General features: G+C 41.9%; 1 protein-coding gene and 1 non-coding gene across 2 annotated transcripts; both read left to right on the top strand.

Moving 5' to 3' along the window:
- Positions 1-637: 637 nt before the first annotated feature.
- Positions 638-13,912, top strand: LOC107533215 (methyl-CpG-binding domain protein 3-like 2B). The gene is made up of 3 exons (XM_087816170.1): positions 638-847; positions 1,009-1,161; positions 13,316-13,912. The coding sequence occupies exons 1-3, from the start codon at positions 638-640 to the stop codon at positions 13,910-13,912; spliced, it is 960 nt and encodes a 319-aa protein (XP_087672296.1).
- On the top strand, positions 7,472-7,602 carry LOC148093353 (small nucleolar RNA SNORA44). The gene has a single exon (XR_015714460.1). It is a non-coding gene; the product is annotated as a small nucleolar RNA SNORA44 (small nucleolar RNA).
- Positions 13,913-20,545: the final 6,633 nt, after the last annotated feature.

The raw sequence follows: 20,545 nt of genomic DNA, 5'->3' as shown, positions 1-20,545 counted from the left end.
CACATTTACTGCTCAGCAGAAGAGTAACTGATACAAAAATAAAATGTAATCAGAGTATTTTATTTTTTATAAAATTCACCTGTTTTCTGTATGTTTGGAACTATTTTATAGTCTTTCAAGCTCTATACTATACTCCTATTGAAAAACGAACACCTAAGTCATTAAAATCTTTTCAAGGTGAGAAATCCAGGGAGGGTCCTTGCTGACAGGAGAGCTCACCTAGGAAAATTTCCAAACAGGAAACTCCATCCAAAGGAATTCCCCTAGGATGTTTGAACCATGGAAAGATCCTGGGGGGCGGGGGAGGCCCGGCGTTTCATGGAACGTAGTTCCTGGTGGTTATTTTTGCCTTTTCACTCTTATAAAATAGCCACAAAAAATATAAATCTCTAAAAAAGCGCCAGCCACGACTCTGTGGAAAAAGAATAAACAATTAAAATATGGGGGTCTGTTTGAAATGCATCCCGGAGGATTGATAATGATGCTGTGAATGGAAGAGAGAAAGTTGGCTTCGGCATTCGATGAGCGAACTGGAAATTTAGGGACTTGTTGACAGTCACAGGAAGAGACAGGGTAGGGGCACAGAGTCGTGGATCTGACACCCCGCTTCCCACACATTTGGAAAACTCAGGAGAAAATGGGACCCCTGGGGAAAGAGGGAGGACTGGGGACGCCACAGGCCACAGCTGCTCCCACGCACAAACCCTGCAGACCGAGTCACGACTGTCCCCTGATGAACTCCCATGGTCACCGCACCATCTGGGGAGAAACGGTGCGGCGGGCAGAGCTGCCCAGGCACATTCGGGGACGGCAGGCAGCGTGGCAGTGCCGGAGCAGGTCGCCCGGGGTACCGGCAGCTGCCGCGGCACCCACGCTGAGCCACGCCCCCCGGGGACTGGGAGCCGCAGACTCCGAAGCTGAAGCGGGAAAGCTCGGTCCCGAACCCGCGGGTTCCAACAAGCCTCTCCTCGCGTCTCTGAACGCGGCCCGCACACTCACCATTTCTAGGTTCCCCGGGTCCCCCTGAGTCTTGCCTACCACTGCCACCACCAGCGCCGGTCGCAGGGAACGCAGGCTGCCGCGCCACCACCAGGTACCCGGCGGCGAGCTCTGGAGCCCCAGCGCACAGCTCAGGCTACTAGGGATGTCCACTACTTCCGGGTGCGTTGCCCCACCCGCCGGCCCCAGCCACGCCCCTGATTGGGCAGTTCACAAGGCCGCGGCCCCTCGTTCCTGAGTGACAGCTGCGGGAGAAGACAGGCTTCTGGGAAACGCGTTGCCCGGTGGGCGACACAGTTGCTTTTAAGTACAACTTTTCCCTGGCTCGGCGCTTCCTAAGTTGTTTTCAGCCAGCTCCTTGTCAAAGCGAGGGCGCCTGTTGCAGGCGGAGCAACAACAGACAAGGGGGTCAGGCCAGGTCTTATTGGAACAAAAGTGTCTTAAGTCGTCTAGAGGTCAAGGGCTTGGAGTGAGGCTGTGAAGCCACTCATGCAACTGTGACCTTTGTTTAGAAACACAGTCGCTGAAAAGTGAGGCACTGTCTTTAAAGGAGTCTGGCTTTATTGTATTTTATTTACTTCATTTTTATTTTATTATTTTAATTTTTCTCCCTTTTTATTGAATTTATTGGGGCGACACTGGTTAACAAAATTATACAGGTCTCAAGGTGCACATTTTAGCCTTTGATCCTTGCAAGCATTGAGCTTTCCACCCATCCCTTCCCCAACCCCACACTTTTGGTCCTTAAGAGAAAGAACCCCAGAGCATTTGACTCTGATGGGAAGTTGGAAGCCCCCTAGCCCCAGCCTGGGCACAAAGACTCTTCTCAGTCTAACTACAGGGGTATCTGATGTGTTCATTAAATTCTCAAGTGTACATTTTTACACTGGAAGGAAATTTAATTCAGATCAGCTTTTGCATTATATCTGAATTAAGTTTGTATTAAATTTATATTTGAAATACAAATAACTATAATATCCCTAATTGTAACAAGGAATAAAAACTTTATACTACTCTGTGAAATGGAATTAGAATAAAATGTACTGAACTGATCAAAAGAACTGACATACTGAAAATTTCCCTATAAGCATATTGCAGGCATCAGCAGTTCCAGTTCCTACTTGTACAAGAAACAGCACTGACCACAACTTTGGCTGGCACAGAATGCCCAACTGCAGGAATTTGGCTAGCTCTGACCAGTTCCAGCATGTTGACATTAACGATCCTTATCAGGACCAGGAAGGACACTGCCTGCAGGTCCACAGCCCCTCCTCCTCCTCTCTTTGCTCTGCTTTCCCTCCCCCTCCCTATAAAAACCCATGCCTGCACTGAGATGCTAAGATGGGCTTTGAACAAGAGTCCCCCATCTTCTTGAGATTCTGGCACTTGAATAAACCTCTTTCCTCTTTCACCAGCATCTGTCTCACAAGTTTGGTTTGTATGGCGACAGGCAGTCGAATCTTGGTTCCAGTTATAGTTTTGGAGAGCCAGGCAGGAGAGGTGGGCCCCTGTAAGTGCCAGAGGGCCCAGGCTAGGGTCCCAGCTCTTTGCAGCAGGCTGACCCCTTGGCAGGCTAGTTATCGAGGCAGGGATTGCAGGAATGAAATTCCCGGCAGCTGCCAAGAGTTCTTTTTACCTCAGGGACCCTGCCTGCTTTCCCTCTCGAGGCATCAGCCGCCTGAAACTCCTAGCTGGTGAAAGGAAACAGGTCTTTGGGGAGTCAACGGATTCCAAGACTGGGTAGTGCCTGGTGTGCATGACCAAGAGCCCCTTCCCTGCCATTTGGGGTTCTTTGAACCATTTGGGATTCTGTAGGAATCAATAGGTGTTGCGTGGCAGTAAGCATGGCTCAGTGAGAAAGAAAAATCCTAGTTCCCCAGTGTGGGGTTTGGTTGGAGTGCTCTTTTGGTTTTGGTATTTGGATTTTGGTGCTTTGTTTGCTTTTCTTGCTGCCTACATCTTGTGGGGTGTCTTAATGGTTGTGTTTTTAATTTGGGATACTGCCGCTTAGAGAAATTTGCATAGGAATCATATTGCTATATAGTTGCTTGCTCCTTCCTGTTTGTCTAATTGTTATTTTGTATGTAATCTTGACTCTTAAGCATGGAGGCCTGAGAGTCCATATCCAAGGGTAACTGCCTGGGTTATATTTTGAATAATTGGTCCACGTATAGCTATGAGCCAATGACCAAGAAAGCGATGATTTTCTATTGTAATACAGCTTGACCAATCTATGTTTGGGGATCTGAAGAGCGATGGCCCCTAAATAGTTCTTTGAACTGCTATACTGTTTTGGAATTGGAGTTGTTTTGCCAAAGGTCTGGTAAATGAGATAAGATCTCTTTTGTGCAAGCTTTGATGTTGTTAAATCATAAGAATTCTACCCAGAAAGACCTAGATTGATGGTTCAAAGAGGGGGAAAGGGTCTCACTCCTCTTGAAGACAGTAAAACTCAGAAAGAAAAATATGAGGAAATAAATCGTTTAAACCCTCTAAATCTTTCTCCCTGAGGCCTGGAGGCTGATGTGGTCTTGAGTACAGTGGGGGAGTCAGTGCTGCTCCCAAGCCCCCTGCTGTGGGAGCAACATGGGGGGGGGGGGCGGGGGAGGCAGGGAGGAACAAAAACAACGGCTTTTTAACACTACTGGCTAGAATGCAGTCCAAGCCTGATATCTCCCCTCTCTTTTCCAGCCTCCTTGAAGGTTGCCAAGGACAACAAATAAACAGCTCACTTTTAAACACATGAAAGGAATGCAATGATCACCAAGAATTCAGATGGGTAATTTAAGTTTAATTGATGTCTTTTAGAACTTATTACCATAAAACATAGGTTTGTTTTGTCTGAGGTTTGCAGGAATAAACTCATGTTACTTATCCCTGTTACAAAATTTGTCAAGAAAATGGCTTGGGCAATAATGGACTTTAAAATCTCATAATTTTGTTAAGAAATAATAAATATAACTAAAATGAAGGGTTATTGATAACGCTTTTCAGTAATAATTATATACACCTAAACATAGTTTCCAAAGTCTTTAGTAACTTAAAACTTTTAAGTTTTGCTGGGTTAAATGATAAAAATTATTGAATATCTAGATATTTTGAAATAGCAGAATACTGAAATATATATCGATCTGAGTTTGCCTACTTTTGGCTTCTCATTGCAGAAGCTAGAAGATGGATTTGGATCTGTTAATGAATATATCTTATATTTTATTTGAAATATGTCTCTTGAAAATGTGATGTGAATGTATTTGCTAGTGAAAAAACCTGTTTCTGGAAGTTATAAAACATATTTGCCAATCTGAGGAATGTTAATTAGTTGTCACTAAAAAGATCAAGGTTTCTAAGAGTTAAGAATTCTAATTTAGTTGGAAAGAAATTGTATGGTTTTGGTAATATAGAATTGAAAGTAGGTTGTTCTAAAGTTGGTTATTCCTGAATGAATTAAGAAGAAAACTGAAAGGGACCAGGAAAATCGCAGAAGTTTCGTGCAAGTTGCAGAAGGTTCAGGCAGGTTGAAGAGGGTCTGTGCAGACTGAAGAAGGAGTGTGCAGAGGGGAGAAGCAAAAAGGAGACATGGGTAAGCTGAGTAATAAATTTAATACAGTAAATGAATATAAATATCAAAAGTAAGCTAATACAGGATTTATTTGGTCCTTTTTGGCTGTTAAAGGGGGAAAAAAGCTTTTTTCCTGTATCTGCCTAGAGAGCAAAGATTCTCTGTAGTATTAAAATAGCTATGTGTAATATTGTATTAATCAGGTACTTGATTACTTAGAAGCCATATTCTTAATGGAACAGAGTGACAGTCCTCAGAAGGAAGTGGGGAGGGGGGTGAACCGAAGGAGTTAGATGCCCGTATGCACAGTCCATGGGCACAGACTGTGGTGTGTTGAAGGCCTGGGGTGGGAGGGCAAGGGGGGAATATGGGGAACATCTGTAATACTTCAAAACCCATCGTCTTAACCCTAAGAATGAAAGTTTTGCTAGCCCATATTTATATTTGATACCTTTTATTGGCACTTTAGATAAATAAATAATTTAATTTTGTTTCATAATGATATATGATCTTTTGGTCAAATATGTTTGACAACCTTCCCAGGGTTTAAATTTTAAGAAACTTTTTCTTGACCTAGAATTGGCTTTGGATCATTCTGGTGGGCCTCTGGAATGCCTTGGAGATTTGTTCTTTCTCCTTGTGAGTAAGAAATTTTGAGCTAATTAGACCTATTTGATATGCTTGAAAATACACAGGAGGCTTTGTCAAATAAAGAAATGATAGCTATGTTCCATTTGTATACATATTTTTATTATTAAAATGGGTGTTCTAGAAATTGTATAAAGATCTCCAAGACTCTCCAAAGTTCTGATATACTTTCATTTGTAATTCTGTTATTTTAAAATGTCGATATAGAAAAGCAAATTCCTTTGTCAACTGCATTATAATCAGATCTATAACCGTGTCATTTTAAGTTATTTTTGTCATTTAAAGACAGTTATTGTTTTGCTCTGATGCATTTACAAATATATTACATCTTCAGAAAAATTCATAGAAAGAACTCTGAGAAAATTGACTCATAGTGTATAATGAGTAAATGAGAAAAGCCAAGTTTATGTAAAAATCCACAATCAAAATGGAACTTAGAGCTCAGAGAAAAGGAAGAAGGCACAGCAACTTATTCTACCAGACCCCATGCTAATGTGCCTCAGGGCTGCTTCTGGGCACCCACAGGCCAAGCAGAAAGTAATGTGCCAGGAGAGCTCTTCCAGCAGGGTCACTACCGTCTGTCCTGGGTGCTGCTGACACTGAGGAACAGGCTCAGAGCTTCAGGCTGCTAGGGAATCCACTGACACCCACAATAATGAGCTTGCTCCTGATTACAAAACATGTAAAGGTTGCAGCAGTGATTTCCTCCAAAAGAACACACAGCGTCCATTCTCCGATCCTCTCTAGACGCTGCCCTCCCTTCTGTCATTTCCAAGCTCCAGGGGGAGTAAAGGAACATGAGAGCGCAACCCTTGACCATGGAATCCCTCAGCTGGTGAACAGCACACACAGCCTGTAGGGTGTGAAAGGGTTTGTTACGGTCACAACTGAGCTGTCTGGCTAGAGTGAGGCGGGCCTCTCAGGGGGCCATTAAAGAGCCTTGAGAGATGCGTGGAGATGGCGCATGGGCATGTCTCAGGAGGCTCCAGGGTGAGCGGGTGTGAGAGCTCACACACAGGGCAGGAGCTGGTGAGGCGTCAATTCCCCGCCACAGGAGGGCACGCGAAGGCCTCCGTATCGCCTTGGACAGCCGCGGGCGGGCAAAGCAGCGGGAATGAGGCTGCAAAGCTGGCAGCAGCCCTCGGGAACTGGAGCAGGAGCTACGGGGGTTCTGCTCTGGCATTGAAGTAACTTAGAGGCTGTCATTCCCAAACTCACAGGAAAAAAGCTAAAAAACTTGCAATGACCTTCCTTTCTTAGCTCTGTTAGAGCATTTGGTTGACAGTGTGACCCAGTGTCACCAAAATTGGGAAAGAAAAAGAAAGCTGGCATTTAGGAAAATGTCCCAAATATTCTGATCTTAACACCTTGCTGAGAGGCTACCTGAAGCCAGGACTCGCCTGTGCGGGGGCTCCTTCGGGCAGCAAGGTGTTGAATGTAGATCAGTTTTTGCCTGACTCCCTAGAGAGCACTGAAATGCAAATGACTATAATATCCCTAAGATAACTGATTCGTATTTTTAGTGTAGACCTAGAGAAAGAAGGTCTCTACCAAGAAGGACTCCTGGTGGCTTAAATGAGTTCAAATTAACAGCCACCACCAAAAAAAGCCTAGTAGCCATTTCTACCCCGGGGCTTGTCAGCAAACTGCACCTCAGGGACTGGCCTGCACGGAGCGACCCGCTGCACCTTCTGCCCTCCAGCCAGCTCTTGGGGAGCAGCTCCAGGAATCTTATTGCAACCAGTAGGGCTGAGCTTTCCCCATCCAATTGGAGCTGTGCAGCTAAATCCCCGCAGAACTTCACTGACCAATCAGAGTGGCTCCATTCTGACCAATCAGGACAGGGCCTTTTGGGCCAATCAAACTGAAGACTTAAGAGTACTGCTACGATTTGGAGCCTTCATTTGCATGAGGACAGGCCAATCAGGGACCAGGGGCAGGAACTTCTGTTTATATAAACAGTCAGCTCCCCTTAAGCGGAGAGCACCCTTTCCCTTTCCCCCCAAGACTGAAAACTCTTTCTGATGCTGGAGGTGAAAGCAGGGAAGGTGACAGGCGCAGAACAGAACTGTCTGGCTACAGGGGCCTGGGCCCAGGGCCAAGTAACAGTCATGCTGTTTTCACAGCTTTGCTGTATCACAATTGAACTGTTTGCACTGAATAAAGTTTCGTTCTTCGCTGCACCCCAAATTGGGGATTCCTGTTGGCATTGAATTGGCACCAAAGACTGTCAGTTGACATTAGTAACATAAGAAAAACAACGCGCAGCATGTTGCCAAGAGCTGTGGCTGGTTGTAGCCATAAGCTGTCCAACTGCGTGTGAGAGCAACCTGGAGAGACTCGGACAGCTCAGGTTAGCATAATACCTGCAGCTGCCACTCACCTGTCCCGTAGTGTGTGTGTGTATATATATATATAGAGAGAGAGAGAGAGAGAGAGAGAATGCACCTGGAAATTTCTCCCCCCATCAGCTTTATTGTGGTATAAGTGACTAATAAAATTTTTTATATTTAAGGATTACAACATGGTTTGATATATGTACCTTGTACCATATACTTGAAATTTGCTAAAACAGTGAATTAAGTGGTCTCGCCTAACACACAAAACTGTAATTGAGATAATGGATGTGTTACTAATGTGCCTGAGAGATTGGATTGAAAACTCTTAATGCACTATTTACTTATATAAACAACTTTCATTGTGATGTAATCCACATACTATTCACTACACCTAAAGTGTACAATTCAAAGTGTACAATTCAATAGTTTGCAGGGTATATGCATATATTTGCAATCATCGCTACAGTCCATTTTTGAACATTTTCATCAACTGAAAAAAGAAAGAAAAACCCTCTCCCCTTTAACTCTAACTCTCAAACATCCAATCTTCTCCCATCACCAGCCCTGGGCAACCCCTAATTTATTTTCTGTCTCTGCAGATTTCCCTATCCGGGCTTTTATGTGAAAGGAATCTTATTATCTATGGCCTTTGTGATTGACTTCATTGATAGAGCATAATTTTTTCAAAGTCATCCATGTTGTAGCATGTACCAATACTTCATTTATTTTTATGGCCAAATACTATTCCATTGAATGGATAAAATACTTGTTATTTATCTATTCACCCATTAATTGGCATTTGTTTGTTTCTACTTTTTGGCTACTGTGAATAATGTTGCTATAAACTTTATGTACATGTGTTTGCATTTTTCTTGGGCATATGCCTGTGATAGGAATTGATGAATCATACGGTAATTCTAGGTTTAATTTTCAAGAAACTCCCAGATGGTTTTCCGTAGTGGCTGCGCCATTTTATATTGACCACCCGAGTGTAAGGGTTCAAATACCTCCACGTGTCCTTGACAACATTTGTTATCGTCTTACTTTTTGATCCCAGCCATCCTAGTGTTGTTTTGATTGATGACTTTATTTCACTTTAGTCACCACTTTAGCATTTTGTGGATGGCTAGTGATGTCCAACATTTTTTCAAGTGCTCTTGACCATTTGTCTATCTTTCTTGGAAAAAGGTATATTTAACCCTTTGACATTTTAAAATTCAGTTGTTTCACTTTCTATAATTAAGTTATAATAACTCTTTAGATATTTTGATACAAGTTTCTTGTCACATAATTTTGCAAAATTCTTCTGTGAGATGTGTTTTCACTCTCTTGCTTTAAAAGTTTACTTGTAAGTGTGGTAATATGTACATACCATAAGATTTACAGTTTCAGTCTGGCCGGTGTGGCTCAGTGGTTGAGTGTCGACCTATGAACCAGGAGGTTGATTCTCGGTCAGGGCACATGCCTGGGTTTCAGGCTCGATCCCCAGTGGCTGAAAAGAACCTAAAATTAATGTAAAATATATTGGAGAAGAAAGAGGCCAAATAAGTAAGAACATGATTTAGAGGTGACATCTAAACATAAATAAGATAGACATCAACAGAGCACCATTTTTTAAATGCTAAAAGAAAACTCACACAAAAAAATCAAAACACACACACATAAAACATAAATTGCATGGGAAAATTTTTTTTAATTCATCTTTATTGTTGAAAGTATTACAGATGTACCCCTTTCCCCCCCATTGATCCCCTCCATCCCATGCCCACCCCACCCAAGCCTTCACTATACTATTGTCTGTGTCCTTGGGTTATTTGCATATAAGTTCTTTGGTTAATCTCTCCCCACCCACCCACCCACTCACCCACCCTACCTTCCCTCTAAGATTCCACTGTCTGTTTGCATGGAAACTTTTATGCATAGAAACTTCCATTCCTGTTCTTACAGGATGTAGCCCTAGTGGGTGATAAAAAATAAACGTTGATAGAAACTGCAAATGCCACTCCATCCACAAATGCATTACTTTTTGGAAACTATAATAGTATTGAACAATGTCAATAACCCCATATTTTTGTGTTTCTGTGTAAACATTTAGGAATCTGTCAAATACCATGGATAAGAGACGGGATGGCTCATCTGGATTATCTCCTAATTGGCTTATCCACTCCCTTCCTCCATAAAAGGGGAATCACTGGTGGAAGTCACTGCATTTTCCAACAAGCCACAGGCAGTCTGCATCTCAGGAGTGGGTCAGCAGGCAGCTCTGCAGCCATGGGGGAACCCGCATCAGTGTGCATCGCAAACCAGCCTTTTCTGGTGAGTACAGATTCCATATCAACAGCAAGAGTGTCCATTTGTGTACTTTTCCTTTTGTGAAACCTCTGAAAGTATCTTACTGAACATTGTTTCTTGGGTGTTAATGTTTGTTAAATAACGTTCAAGGTGTACTTTTTTGTATATAAAGCTTTCTTGAGGTAAGAGGCCTGATGTTTTTGTTTTGTGTTGGTTTTGCTTTTTTATTTTTTTTAGAGAGAGAGAAAGGGAGTTGGGGAGAGGGAGAGAGTGAGGGAGAGAAACATCAATTGGTTGCTTCCCATCACGGGGATCAAAACCTAGGTATGTGCCCTGACTGGAAATCAAACACACAACCTTTGGGTGTACAGGACGATGCTCCAACCAACTGAGCCACATCAGCCAGGGCTGTTTTGCTCTGTTTTCATTTCTTTATTTTTTTAAATCCTCACCCAAGGATATTTTTTCCATTGCTTTTCAGAGAGAGTGGGAGGGAGAGAGAAACATCGATGTGAGAGAGACATCGATTGGCGTCGGGGCGGGGATCCAGCCTGCAGCACGTCGTGTCCTTGCCTAGAATCAAACCGGAGACCCTCCGGTCCTCAGGCCAACGTTGTAACCGCTGAGCGAAACTGGCCAGGGCGGGTTCGCTTTGCTTTTAACCAACATCAGTCATCACTAGAAATCGGAAGTAGTATTTGCCCCTGCACTGTTTAAATTGTTCCCTTCTCTGGAATTTTTTTTTTACATACATGTACTTGGTCTATTAACTTTTCCCTCCAACCCAGATTAAAATCAGCAGGGGCAGTGACTTTGTTAAATTCTCAGTCACATTTTAGTACACGACTTGGCATATCACAGATGCTCCATAAATACGAGGATCATACAACTTTCCCTCCGAGCTGGGACACCTTGGGTAATGGAAGGGGTAGGATTAATTATGGCTGGGTAATAGGAATGCAATGAGATTTATGGTTTCTCCTTTAAAAAGTACCTCTGAAGAGGAATTTAAAAGAAAGGGTGTGCTATGGATTTACATTTTAAATAGATCATTGTGACTCTAGTTTTAAAATGGGTTACAGAGAGAAAGGATTTGAAATCTTAGGCAGTGATAATAATATTGCAGTATAGCACTCCATGTATAATTCTGGTTGAGTAAATTTGCTTGAAATATTTAGAATGTTTTGGAGCTTGAACAATTTCTTTCAATGAGCACCATCTAAGGGCAACGCAGTGAGTGAGTATGGCAGTGGGCCACATTAAGGGCCACATTAGTCCGGCCTGTGTGGTTCAGGGGTTGAGCATCGGGCTACAATCCAGGGGATCTGGGTTCAGCTTCGGGTCAGGGCACACGCCTGGCTCGCAGGCTCCACCCCCAGCGGGGGGCGTGCAGGAGGCAGCTGGTCAATGACTCTCATCATTGATGTTTTTCTCTCTCTCCCTCTCCCTTCCTCTCTCTGAAATCAATAAAGACCTATTTAAAAAAAATAAAGTCCACATTAGACTTCTCTTCATGGAGTATCCAGTTTAGTGAGAAAAATAATATGAAAGAAATAGAAAATTATACACATAAAATAAAAATTGAAAAAATTAATACAAAAAGTGTCATTAATTTTTATTGCTAGATCAGGGAAGGTCACTCTCTGTAAATGGTATTTTACAGGAAATATGAAAGATGCTCAAAAATTATTCAAAAACTGAGAATGTTTACACAGATTTAGAAGAGTGGATGGATGGCTCATTGATATGAGTGTGGCATGGCAGGGTGTCCAGAATGACACTGGTTTACACAGGGTATTAGCACTAACAAGAGACTTTAGGGGACACTGAGATAGTGGTGAATTATTTGGGGAACTGGTTGGTTCAGTGGCACCTGATCACTGAGCTGAGTCATCGATATCAGCAGTGGTGTGATGAGTGGGCAGATGGATAGTTGACTCTCAGAGTTGAAGTCAGATTACACTGATTTTATGGGCATCTGTAGTTCATTGATGGTATCTGTAGCCAGAAAAATGAATGAGATGGCCTAGAAATGGTGTGAATGTAGAACAAATGTGAGAGCAGGACTGACTTCTAAGAAGCATCAATTGTGTTAAGTCAGAAGAGCTGAGATTAACAGGGAGGAGTAGGAGGAGAGTTAGGGGGATCAAAATGGTTAATTATAATGGAGGTCTTTGTGCAAAAAAGAAACTCTGTTGAAAATATGGTATTTCTGAGTTACAGTAAAACCTTGATCTAATGGACTAATTCAGGCGAGGGGGTGTCCGTTAAAGCTGAAAGTCTATTCGTAATAAAGTACGTTTTCCGAATGTGTATGCTTAAAAAATTGACAAATTTGTTTACCTGTTTTTACTTATGTAGACACATTTGTGTAATTAAAATTAAGTATGTGAGAAAAGTATGATTTATTTATAAGCAAATCTTGGTTAAAAGCATTTTAATATTAACAGGGTGTCAATTTTCACATATGACATATGGACCAGAAATTTTAAATCTGAAGTGTGTTAAATCGAGGTCCACAAAGTTGAGGGTTTACTCTATGAACCAGAGAATATTTGAGTAAAGAAGGGACTGGGGTGTGCAAATGCAAGTGTGTGTTGAGGGTTGAAAGGCGCATAATTTCACTGGGTTAGAGGATACCAGCCTGTGTGGCTGATGCCGACGAAGGTGGAAAGAGGGCAGCATCCTCTGAGGAAGCTGGTGGGTGAGACGGTCTGGAATTGATTTGGTTTCGTAAAGCCAATTATCTGTAAGCCTCTTGAGATAAAAAGGGGAGGTCTGGGGGAAGTTAAAAGGATTTGGTGGGCTTCGAATTGTTTCTGGAGTCACACCTCTGGCCCTGTAAGACTGTGTTGTAAAACAAGGACAGCACTTTTTATTTATTATTTATTTATTTATTTATTTATTTATTTATTTATTTATTTATTTAAATACCTCAACAATGGCTGATAAATCCGTTCACCCATTTTTTGAATATTTCCTCCCATTTGTGTACATTTTTCTAGCTTGCAGAAAGCTCATAGCTTAGGGGCGCCTCTGAGAGCCATAAAGGCTTTTAGATACATGGAACCTCTGTCCATTTCCCTTGGGAATGGTAAAAAAAAAAAAAAAAGAACCAAAGAAAAATAAATAATAAATAAATAAATAAATAAATGGTCTGGAATTGAAGCCGGATAATGACTTTGCTTCCTTTGTTCTTGACTCATACCTGCTTGATGTCCCAGGACCCGGCTCTTACCGCGCGGGGCCTGTGCTCACAGCGCCAGCAGCATCGGGACACTTAGGAATGCAGATTCTTGGGCCCACCCCAGTCCTACTTGGGTTGAGGTTCAGAAAACGGAGCTTCAATAGCTTTTCAGATGCCTGGGATGAACAGATACATTTCTCCAGAAAGAGAGGAGGGTGGAGGATCCAAATAAATCAAAAGTCTTTATCACTCATTTTATTCAAACTTTTAAATTTCATTTTGTTTTTAAAGGGAAAACTCAAAAGGAACATGATATCCCCGACTTCAGCCAAGAAGACACAACTCCTTTCATCCAAGACCAAGCGGCAACGTCGTCGAGAAAGGTCTGCACTTCCTATGAGGCTGACCAGCTGCATTTTCAAGAAGCCAGTTACCAGGGTCACTTCCCATCCCGGCAATGTGGTCAGGAGCAGGCGACACGGGGAGCCCTGGGAGAGGCCCCGGCAAGCCTGTGCGTTCAGGAGGCTGCAGGGACTCCAGCCCTGCAGCAGGGAGGGAGAACTTCTAAGTACTTTGGATGTCACAAATACCATGAAAATAATTGCACCAGAAAGCGCAGGCGAATCCCTGGGCTGTGCTGGTCCTGGGTCTCTACACACCAGCCTGGAGCCCACCACAGCACAATTTTTAGGTTGGGCAGAGATGATCCCAGGAGGTCTCTGTGTCCCACAGCTTCTCTGCAGGCAACCAGTTACCCGTGGAGACATCCAGAGACAGACTCTGAAAGTGAAAAAAGCAAGAGAGAGGCTGGCTGTGGCCTTGAGGGCAGACAGGCTGGCCAGGGAGGCAGAGAGAGCCAGGAGCCAAGAAGGGTGTTGTGAAAACTGAAAATTATTTGAAGGTTGTGCTGAAAAAGCCCAGCAGTGTGGCTTTTGGAAAGTGGTTCACTGTGAGAACACCCTCAGTATACTTGTTTCCTTTCGTGTCACTTCTCTTTCTTTCTCTGGACTCTGATGCTTTGATGTATTAAAATTGTATGTTATTAAACTTTTTTGAGACAAAAATGAAGGAGAGTAGATGGTTTTGTGGGTAAGAGATTGGGCTTCATGGGTCAAGAAAGGAGATCTTGTCCTTGTACACTTCACTTTCTGTTTCCCATGATTTTTATTCACTTTTATATTAAATTCTACAGAGGTAACTTTGAGATTGATCAGTTATATTATTTTCTTATAATACAGTCAAGGAGAAGATGACACCTACTCTCCAGAGATTTCTTTATGGTTAGTTAATTTGATTCCATACAAATCTGATTTTATTAAGCTTGCTTTTATATCTCATTCCAAAATAAATTGTATCTTTTTTTTGTGCCAAATTCTAATTCAGACATAAGACATTAGAATTTAATTAGCACTTATGCTACCTGTTACACCCTTATCTGTTACTAAAAACTACCTGGGTGACTTGTTTAGAGTTAACCTTAGATTCCTAAGAAGGAAATGTTGTCTGGGACCATTTTACCTGGAGAGAACCTTGGCAACTGGCTCATTGCCTTGGCCCTGCCATTAGGTCCTGAGTCAAGAAACTTGTTCACCTGCACACAGCATAGGGCACATCGTAATCTTTCCATTAGCAGGTGATGAATAGTATTTGGTGGAAAAAAGTGTCAAATTACAGAAGCGAGGGAAGATTCTTTCACTAGGTCAAGACAGAAAAGGAGTGATGAGAGTTTGGAATGATCAGGCACTTTCTAGACTTCCTTGAACTTTTGATAGAGCAGTTCTAGCAGAGGTTCTAGGGCAGGGGGATGTCACTTGGCCCTCTCTGGTCCAACAGATTCCAGATACAGGGCCCTTTACGGATCAGGAGGTGGAGCCTTACATGACAGGGCTCTTACATGTCAGACCTGGAGTTCTGAGAAGTGGAGTTGTGTGAGGTCACAGTGTAGGAGCAACTGACAGGCTTTGAGATGACCTGGGAGGAGCGCACAGTGGGTGGACATTGGGGATGGTGAGGCCAACACCTGCAGGTCATTTGTATAGTGCTTGGGCCTGTGCCTGGACATATCTACTCAAGTCATGTTAATATGAGCTGATTTCTTCCCTCATTGAATCTTTTCTTCCCTCTTCTTATTTTCTGTTAAATTATTTTATCTTAAGTTACTTTTAGTTGGGTTTTGCCTCTTATACATTTAAATTATTCCTGAGTGATTCTCAGATGTAGACTATGATTTCAGTGAGTTACACTGAAAAATGAAGGTGTTCAGGTGTGATCATTGGGGACCTGATGGCATCCAGCATGGTCAGTGATCTTCAGGACATCCATATGATAAGCCATATGATAATTAGAATTTTAAGACAAAGCGCTATTAGGTTTTGATGGTTTGAGTGAGAATGAGTGGAAAGTCGTACTGATTCAGTTTTTCAACAGCAGCTTCTGGCAGTGCCTGCATTCCTTGGCTCGTGGGAGCATAACTCCAATTTCCGCCTGTGTTTCACATGGTCTGCTTCCCTCCACGACTCTGTGTCTTCTCTTAAGGACCCAGTCATTAGATTTAAGGCCCACCCTAAATCCAGGATGAGTTTCTCTTCATATCTTTAACTAATCACATCTGAAAAGACCCAATGTTTTTTTATCCTCACCTGAGAATATGTTTATTGATTTTAGAGAGAGGGGGAGGGAGAGAGAGAGACCTCAATCGGTTGCCTCCTGTATGGACCCCAACCAAGGATCGAACCTGCAACCTTTTTGGTGTACAGGTGACGCTCCAACCAACTGAGCTACCTGGCCAGGGCAAGACCCAGTTTATAAATATATATCAAGTCAGATTCTGAGGTTCTGGGTAGACATGAATTTTTGGCAGACATTTCTCAATCCACTACCTTCTCTCTCAAGCGGGGGCAGTGAGAGATCCACCTTGGAAGTGACTACCTGGTGCCGGGTGAGACCTGAAGGCGTTGCATCAGCATCAGCCAAACACAGTACACAGACGGCCTTCATGGCTCAGTCAGATCTGAGTGGAAGCAATACTGCAGGGGTGGCTTTTCTCAAAAGTACTTGATTCAATTGATGAAGGTAAAATTGTGATGTTTTTACATTCAAAGAAAGGAGAAATTTTACAAAGTGAAATAAGAATTTTTGAACACCAAACATACAATAAAAAAATATGGGGGTGCCCTGGCCGGTGTGGCTTAGTTGATTGGAGCATCGTCTTGTGCATCGAGGGGTGGTGGGTTCAATTCTCAGTCAGGGCACATGCCCAGGTTTCAGGTTTGATCCCCAGTCGAGGTTTGTGCAGTAGGCAACCCATTAATGTTTCTCTCTCTTAAAAAAAAAAAAAAAAAAAAAAAAAATCATGGGGGTGGGGATAAGAAAATGTCACATTTCAAAACATTTTTTCTCCAATCATGTTAACAAAAATGGCAGAGTTGGGAGCTAAGAGTTAGTCTCTCCACCGAAGCAACCGTTAAAATGGACAAAACTAACAGAATCAACTGCTTCCCACTGTGGAATAGAATCAGAAACTTACAGCACCAAGGACAGTAATTACTTTTAAAAAATTAAAAGGTTGCTGAATTTGGGTAAGAAAAGCAATGCGGCATTTTGGGGTTGATGCCATTCCCAGCACAGCAGTGGTTGTGAAGGTGGGAGCCCAGGTTCCTTGTGTGGCTCCCTGGAATCAGGAGATGACACTGACCTTGTCCTTTGAGGGCGATTGTGTGACTGAAGGGCAGTGAACTGTCCATTGGCTCACTGAGGCACCAGAGCATAGCTGATATATATTTCTCTTTCTCAGACTGTGCTAACTTTCCAGGTGGTGTCATTATTTGCTAAAAGATTGAAAGACAAATGTTACTTGTAGCTGCCTCGAGCAAGGGATGGTGGAAGCGGCAAGCAAGCAGCCAGACCCACGAACCTGGAAAAACGATGGATGCGGAATAGTTTCTTAGGGAAAGGGGGGATCTGCTGTTAATCCCAGGAATGCAGGAGTTTGGGTATTGCTGCCCATCGTCTACATCCACAGCTGAGCAGCTCCTCAGTGTTTAAGATGTATTAGATGGGGGGGAAAGGGTCAATGGTATCTTCATTCAGTGAGGCCCCCCACCCTCCAGAAAGAAGATAATCCACCCCCTTCTTCCCTATTGTCTCAGCTGTCACTCCTTCCTTTCCTTCAACGCCCTTCTTCTCTTTTTAAAAATATGTTTTATCGCTTCTCGGCCTTTTGGCTAAGATCAAGTGTAAACTATGTTTTTATTGATTTTAGAGAGAGAAGAGCGAGGGAGAGAAACATCGATGGGCTGCCTCCTGCACGGCCCCTACTGGGGATGGAGCCCGCAACCGGGGCATGTGCCTGACCGGGGATCAAACTGGAGACCTCGGTGAATGGTCAGAGCTCAGCCAACTGAGTCACACCAGCCAGGGCAATGCCCTTATTTTCTACTAAGAAACCACACCTGTCTCACTTATTCATCTCTTTCCCCACAAAAACATAAGTACCGGGAGCGCAAGAACTTCCTTCATGCCTGTACCTCACAGCCTGCTGTGCCTGCACTGGGTCTGTTTCTTCTTGGTAGGTTGTGTTTCTAGGAATTTGTCCATTTCTTCCAGGTTATCCAATTTGCTTGCCTATAAATGTTCATAATAGTCCCTATTTATCTCTTTTTATTAGGCATTCATTGCAATATGTTCTCTTTCATTTCTGATTTTTATGTACTTGAGTCTTCTCAGTTTTTTTGAGTCAGGTAAGAGTTTGTCAATTTTGCTTATTATTTCAAAAAACTAACACAGCTGTGATACTTTTAATTGTTTTTCTATATTTTATTTAACTTCTGCTATAATCTTTATTATTTCCTTTTACTAACTTAAGGTTTAGTTTCTTGTTCTTTTGCTAGTTTCTTGAGGTGTAAATTTAGCTTGTTATTTTGATATTTTTTAAATATAGGTGTTAATGGTATAAAACTCCCCTTTTACTTCTTGATGCTTCATCCCACAAGTTTTCATAAATTGTGCTATAATTTTTTTATTGTCTCAAAACAGTATTTTTAAAATTCTCCTTTATCTTACTTTTTGGCCTATTGGTTGTCCAAGAGCACGAGGAGCTGCAGTCATTGCAAGGTCAAGTCTTATCCTGATGCAAAAAGATGTCACACACCACCTTCATCAAAGGCACTCAGTGACTAAGACGGACCAAGACAAAAATATATTTTAGCCCGGCCGGGCGTGGCTCAGGGGTTCAGCATCGACCTGGGATCCAGGCGATTGGGGTTCGATTCCTGGTCAGGGCACATGCCCAGGTTGCGGGCTCGATCAATGACTCTCTCATCATTGATGTTTCTCTCTCTCTCTCGCCCTCACCTTCCTCTCTCTGAAATCAATAAAGATATATTTTAAAATAAATAAATAAATAAATAAATAAATATTTTATAACCATGTCTCACAAAATGGCAAAAGTGACAATTCCAATTTATAAAAGTGACCAATATTGCCCTCTTCTTACTAATGTGACTCACTGGGGCTTCTTACAAATGAAGTGTAGCTCCACTACATTGCCTTCTAAAAAATAAGGTTTATGATGACCAATAACATAATACGTTTACCCCCTTAGAGCCTTGAATAGCCATAATATCATCTATCACAGGCCAAACCCGACACAAGTCCTGATCAACCCTTCCAGTTACACAGCACACTCATGTGTGCTTTGTGGTTCTTCTTACTGTTAGAATTCATTACACCCTCTCTTTGACTACAGCCTTGATCAGACAGGCCACTGGCAAGAGAGCAAGAAAAAAACCACTATTTACAGTTTTGGTATTAAGACTGAATGGCATTAGAGTCATGACAAAAATTGTAACTATAAAAAAAATATAACAAAATATGCCTTAGGAAAAATTACCGGAACATGAATGCACATAATAAAATTAACCCGTATGGTATAATTATTAATGAAGAGAATCACAAAGTTTATTTGAAAATCCATAATTATTATGAGACATTTTAAGATATCTTCTCAGGAAATAAAAAACACAGTATTTGTTAGCATACAAGAGCTTAGAAAACAGTTTAAAAAATGCTTTTATGAAACAACTACAGAAGTGTTCATTTGACCAGAAAATACATGTACCTTTAATCACACACAAACATGATTAAAAACATATTCAAGGATTACATGTAGCTACAAGTAACAGGCAACACCCAGTCTTTCTGACAGGTGTCATTCTTTTGACAGCACCATTGTGGATGCCATGGTGAATAAGAAAAACATACTGAATGGCAGTTAACGACAGAAGGTGTTTCCTGTACAAATTAGACTGTATACAGATATAATCTAGAGAAGAGGGGAATCAGACATAAGCATGAAAGACTGATCTGTTTCCTGGTGGACACAAGAGGGCTCACAGAAAAATCCACTCTGATGGATCTTTGATGTGGATCTTGTGAAGACATCAGTGGAAACCTACGCTTCTCAGAAAATGTGTATCAGACAGTTGGTGGTGGTTTCGAGGATAGTCTTGACTGGAAGGTCAAACAATCCAGATGACGGGCTGGCAGATTTTGCCTTTGGAGTGCCTATGTCTGTTCGTCTGTGTGAATGTTGGCTCTAAAACCTGACTAATGCCTTCTTCGTTTCTGCTTCCAAATCTCATGCAAGTGAGGCTACAAGAGAGTTCTAACATGGCCCATAAAGGAGATGAACTCTGGGTCAAGGCCCTAACATTATCCAACGGGAGGGAAAATCTTCAGCTCTTGATTTTGTCGTCCTATCACAGGTCCCTCTTCTTAATTCAAAGTCTATTCACCAAACATCAGTCCAAAGGAAGAACAAAAAGCAAAGGTCTAAATATGAAAATAATTCACATGTAACTATATCCTTTCCTAAAATTGCTACACATAAAATTTATTCCAACTATTTATTAGCATGGAAAATAGAAAAAGGCTCCTATACTTATCATCCCCAAAAAGGAGCTTTTTCAGAGGGAAAGGTAGAATATATATAATGGACTGCCTCAGGCCACTAGGAAAACCCAAATACCAAACTGTCATTTTTCAATGACCCTGTACAACAGAACAAATAAAACATTATAAAAAGATATTTAACCTAACTGCATATGAAAAATAGACTTCAATTCACCCATGTATCTAACAAGCTTCAAGAAAGAGAGAAAATATTAAATATTTTAAGAAAAAAGTACTACCTATCAATTTTATGTACTATTGTTGAAAGGCTCATTATTATCTCATGTGAGTATTCATTTCTGAAAGTAATTAGGAGAAATCCACAGCCCAATGATGAAGTATAGAAAGGGGTTCAAAAAGCACAATATATTTACAACATTAATGAGAACTTTCATGTTGAAAAGTCTCTGGCACATTATACATGGATTAGTTTCTATCAAACTTTCTCACATTACTTACATTTTAATTTCTTTATTTTTTATTTTTTTGGAGGGAATTTTCACTTGTAAGAATGTGGACCAATTCAAATCTTTCCCAAACTGTTTACATTCAAGAGTTTTTATCCAGTGA

Source organism: Miniopterus natalensis, chromosome 4 (assembly GCF_054644295.1).
Source record: "Miniopterus natalensis isolate mMinNat1 chromosome 4, mMinNat1.hap1, whole genome shotgun sequence".
NCBI lineage: Eukaryota > Metazoa > Chordata > Mammalia > Chiroptera > Miniopteridae > Miniopterus > Miniopterus natalensis.
Note: the sequence above shows the minus strand (reverse complement) of the source record. Positions and strands in the feature narration are given on the sequence as shown.

Excerpts from the sequence above, each read along its gene's own strand:
- LOC107533215 (XM_087816170.1), top strand. The coding sequence starts at position 638 with ATGGGACCCCTGGGGAAAGAGGGAGGACTGGGGACGCCACAGGCCACA. Across the intron at positions 848-1,008 it reads GCCGGAGCAGGTCGCCCGGG|GTTCCCCGGGTCCCCCTGAG; the intron begins GTACCGGCAGCT and ends CACCATTTCTAG. Across the intron at positions 1,162-13,315 it reads GGGATGTCCACTACTTCCGG|GGAAAACTCAAAAGGAACAT; the intron begins GTGCGTTGCCCC and ends TTGTTTTTAAAG.